General features: G+C 40.0%; 1 protein-coding gene across 1 annotated transcript; it reads right to left on the reverse strand.

The window, feature by feature from the left end:
* Positions 1–730: 730 nt before the first annotated feature.
* Positions 731–3324, reverse strand: LOC310955984 (uncharacterized protein). Its single transcript, XM_083926065.1, has 5 exons — positions 3285–3324; positions 2868–3000; positions 2626–2741; positions 2060–2203; positions 731–1971 (listed from the first exon to the last, which is right to left on the reverse strand). The coding sequence occupies exons 2-5, from the start codon at positions 2968–2970 to the stop codon at positions 1324–1326; spliced, it is 1011 nt and encodes a 336-aa protein (XP_083782191.1). The 5' UTR covers positions 2971–3000; positions 3285–3324; the 3' UTR covers positions 731–1323.
* Between the last annotated feature and the right edge of the window lie 1160 nt (positions 3325–4484).

Consider the following 4484-nt stretch of genomic DNA (forward strand, 5'->3'; position numbering starts at 1 on the left):
CTATGCAGCATACGGTATAAATGCTCAAGTAAAGCAGTACACCAATCTAGTATCTCAACATTGTGCTTAAATATAGCACTTCTGATCACTTAAGTTATTGTTTCATCAAAAATTAAAAAAAAGCCACATTTTTAGGTTAAATTGTCATACTGAAATTATGTTTCTTAATGCTAAGTCCCTCTAGACAGGTATGACATACTCAGAAGCCTAAATATATCCAGAGGTAGCTGTGAGTTTATCACAAGCAGGATACTACTTTATGAAAGACATATGCATCTTATAACAATAAAAGTAGTTGCAAGTGGACGGCCGGTGGCTGAGTGGATAGAGAGGTCGCCCATGTAGAGGCTGAAGATCCTTGAGGCAGCAGCTGCGGGTTTCACTTCAACCTGCGGCCCCTTGCTGCGTGTCCCCCCCCCCCCCCCCCTCTCACCCCATTTCCTGTCTGTCCTTTCTAAGAAAGGCTTTAAAAGCTGCCAAAAAACAATATATATAAAAAAAGTAGTTGTGAGTGGTACCAATCTGGATGTTCCAAACTTAGAGTACAAAAACTTTTAGTTAATGAAGTTAAAATTGAATGGCATTTTATCGTAAAACCCAGATGGAAATGGGACTGAACATTAATTTGAACATTTAGTTCAGAAAGACTCGACTCTAGACTCCACTGGCTGCACACACTTAACGCTTCCTCTCATTCACCCACCAATTCACACACTCACACAAAGTGACAGCCAAAGACAAAGTATTATTTAATGCAACAATTATTTACTTTTGGAAAGGGAAAAACAAGACCCGCAGATTATATTATTGAAATCCCTTCGTACAGAATCCTATTTTACACTCCTATTTATCAGATTTTATATTTCACGGTGTTTAGGACTACAGTGTGTGTAATTTTCACCCTTATGTGTACATCCTGAAAATAGTACAGTTAAATACAAAAAAAATCCCACACTTGAGGGAGAATTAGCTAGTTAATCTCTACATGAGTAAAAAAAAAAACTTCCAGGTACAATAGAGGTAATGTGGACAGCAAATAGGGCCTTTTGACATGAGCTTATACTGTAGTGGACATAAATTGTGATTATGTATAGATCGGTACAGAGTTATTCACAAGTGTAGGATGTCTTTCTAAAAGTAATTGAATAAGTCATTCCAGAAACATCCATTATTCATGTGTTGCATAACCTTGCTTCAAAAACTCTCACCCTACAATATTCACATAAAAATCTTCTACCTACACTAAACGGAATATGGTATGAAACACTGACAATCATTGAACTGAAAGATGTAGGATGAAGTTACAGTTGTTTCCCCCATATATTATCTTTTTTCTGCTTCCTCCTCTCCTTCAGCGTGGGATTTCTGGTGGGTCGTTAGGGAGCTCTCTTGTGCATCAGAGAGGTGATCCCCAACCACGTCTGCTTCGAGCTGCTCAGGCGGAGCGTAGCTCTCATCACCCTCTGAGCATTTGTGAGCATTGCGAGGAGGAGGCCCATGTGCCTCCCTCTTGTGTGCCCGCAGGGCCGCAACAGACGGGAATACGAGGTCACAATTTGCTTCAGAACAAGGAATCTTAAGCGCAGATTGCAGATCAATGGAGGGACATCCCTCTGCTGTAGAGTCACTGTATCCCCCTGACTCCTCTTCTTGTTTGATCTTCTTGCTCTCAACGGTTGTTTCTTGAGTTGCGCACTTGGGTTTACGGCCACGTTTTTTGCCCTGTGGCTTTACGTCACAGTTTATATCATTAGCAAATCTCTCCTGGTGCTCCAGGAGCTCTTCTTCTGTCAGGAAACCACGGCTACATTTGCAGCATTGGTAGGTGTTAATGTCATCGGACACTATGGGGCGGTTGGGGTGCACTGTGATGCGATGGTTGCGAAGGCGTGAAGGACTGGGAAACAAGGCACCACAATCCCTGCAGGGACACCGCCGTTCCTGGCACTCATGTCGTCTGTGTTTATTCAGCTGCGAGAGATTTAACATTCATCATGAACAAACATTTTCTTCAATCAGTTCCCAAAGTAAAAAAATAAGCTAACATGTGCGCCCTCACCTCAGTGAAGGTAAAGAATTTTTTCTGGCAGTAGGCACAAAGGAAAGGCTTCTCCTCTTGGCTGTGGGTGGCCTGGTGCTGGCTGAGCTCATCAGAGGAGGAGAAACTCTTGTCACACTTATAGCAGGTGAAGACTGTATCAGTCTGCAAAATGATGATCAGAGAAATGGTTAAAAATATGAAATCCTAGCTCAAGACATTATTCACAGATGTTTGTGTGTTTTCAAGTCAACTAAAGAAAAAAAGATATCATCAAGCCAAATAACATCTTCACTTTTATTATGTACAAAATAACTAAATGAACAGCAAATTTGCATCCATACCAAAGTCTGACTGATACATCAGCCTGGCCATTAAAGGCGTATCACAGCCATCAGTATAAGCAAAACAGAATCATTGGTTTTAAGGTCATTTAGAAATAATGTGACCCCCCAAAAAGTTTGAGTAATTTAAAGACAAATGTACACAAAAATATACAAAATCAAGCTCATTAATATGCATTTTTGAGTTTGCATCCCTTGAATCCTGATCTTTCATTTTCTAATGTCCAGTGGGCTTCTCCCTACCTGCTGCAGATGCTGTTTGTATTGGTCCCGATGACTCTTCCTCATGTGTCTCTCCTTGGCTTTGAAGTTACAGAAGGTGATGAAGCACTGAAAGCACTGCAGACTCTCATGCTGATCTGCATCACAATGAGATGACAAGTTGCAGCAGTGATATACAGATAGACAGATATATAACCGCATACTACACAGCGATTTGGTTAACAGCATCACACGTGTATGAATGCATGCACATGTTATCTTACAGGACTGCAGAGGGGCGACCACGGGCTCAGACTTGATCTCTCTCTCCGTGGCGGCTCTCTTCTCACTCCCCACAATGACTTTCTCTATCTTCACCACTTCCATGCTGATGTGTTCAGACACCGCCTCATGGAGCTGCAACACAGGGACACACCGCTGTTGTTGTTGTTGTAGTAGTAGACACAGCGAACGAGCATCATACATGCTATAATATTAGGGGGCAAAGCTAAAACAGACTGCAGCGGCCGCGTACGAGGCCTAACGCTACAGCAGAAAGCGACACTCTTTGCTATAATTTCAACTTGTATTTTATAACGTATTGGACCCGTGTACTTTAAAAGCTACACATGTTCGATAAATGGTGATTAATTTTGGACTCAAGTCTTTGTAAACAATTCACAAAGGTATCCATTTCTTACCGTAAGAAACGTCCAACGAAATGAAGCCGCACTGAGTATTCTGCCCACGTCACGTGATAAGGAGTTATCGCGAGATTATGGAACAGCAGACTGTACCACTCATCACTGCATTTTTGGGGAATATCCAAATCACTGTCCTTCAGGGCAAATACCCCATACCAGTGGTTCTCAAACTGTGGTACTTGTAAAGAGAGCTAGAAAATGTATGAATCCTATTTTATTTTCTACTGTCCCTTTTATGATGAGCTGAGGATAATTTGTTTTCAGTGAAATGTTTGGAGCACTGATGATGCCAGGATGGGATGGTTGTTCAGTTGCAATGTTTAGAAGTTAGCCTCCTTTGTTGCAAAAGCCTGGAAGAAACGTGTTTTGTTAGTATTGTTAAGCATCTACTTTTGGTTTCTGGTCTGTCTTTGTTTAATAATGGTGTCTGTAAGCCCACTATGCCTGACAATAATACAATTATATCAAATCATGTACCACTGGTAGTGCTCAAGCTCTCTCTGGTGGTACTTAAAGGAACCATTAATTACTAAATTAATATAATACTAAGATTAAAAGACTTAAACTTTTAGGATCCTTGAAATATAATTTAGCTGTCTTTTAGTCTGGCGTACAGAGATCTGCCAGAGGGAAGGAGTTCAGAGAGGTTGTGACCAGGGTGAGTGGGGTCTTCAGTCATTTTCCCAGCCCACCGTTCGGTTCTTGCAGGATACAAGTCGCAGAACCAAGCCAGACTGTAAGAAGAAGCTGTTAAGACATGAACTGTGTCAGCAATATTCAGTTGCATATTGTATTTATTGAATAATAAATATGTTTACCCCTTGCTGTGTTTAACTTTCTGCAAATGAATGTTTCCTGTGCCCTGTTAATTATTTAACAATGAATATATTTTTTTAATTAAAAGATGAAAAGGGGTAAAAACACATTTGAAAAATACCTGCAGATCTTCAGTTTTATTCAAATTATTTAAAACAAACTTCTCAAATAAGATAGAAATATAAAACTTGAAAAAACAAACTGAAAAATAACCATAACTTATTACTGACCCATAAAATTTTACTTCTACATTTGTGTACCTGCCAGCTTACACTGAAACTACTCGTTTTGAAAATATGAACAAAATCATAAATGTTAGTTGTTCCTTCCCACAGTTTTCTACACATACAACCGTATAAAAGACTGAAAAAATAGTTTAAG

Source organism: Echiichthys vipera (genome assembly GCF_963691815.1).
Source record: "Echiichthys vipera genome assembly, chromosome: 13".
NCBI classification, from domain to species: Eukaryota; Metazoa; Chordata; class Actinopteri; order Perciformes; family Trachinidae; genus Echiichthys; species Echiichthys vipera.

Coding starts and splice junctions, on each gene's coding strand:
- LOC310955984 (XM_083926065.1), bottom strand. CDS start 2,970: ATGGAAGTGGTGAAGATAGAGAAAGTCATTGTGGGGAGTGAGAAGAGA. Junction 2,742..2,867: donor GGTCGCCCCTCTGCAGTCCT/GTAAGATAACAT, acceptor ATTGTGATGCAG/ATCAGCATGAGAGTCTGCAG. Junction 2,204..2,625: donor ACAAACAGCATCTGCAGCAG/GTAGGGAGAAGC, acceptor ATCATTTTGCAG/ACTGATACAGTCTTCACCTG.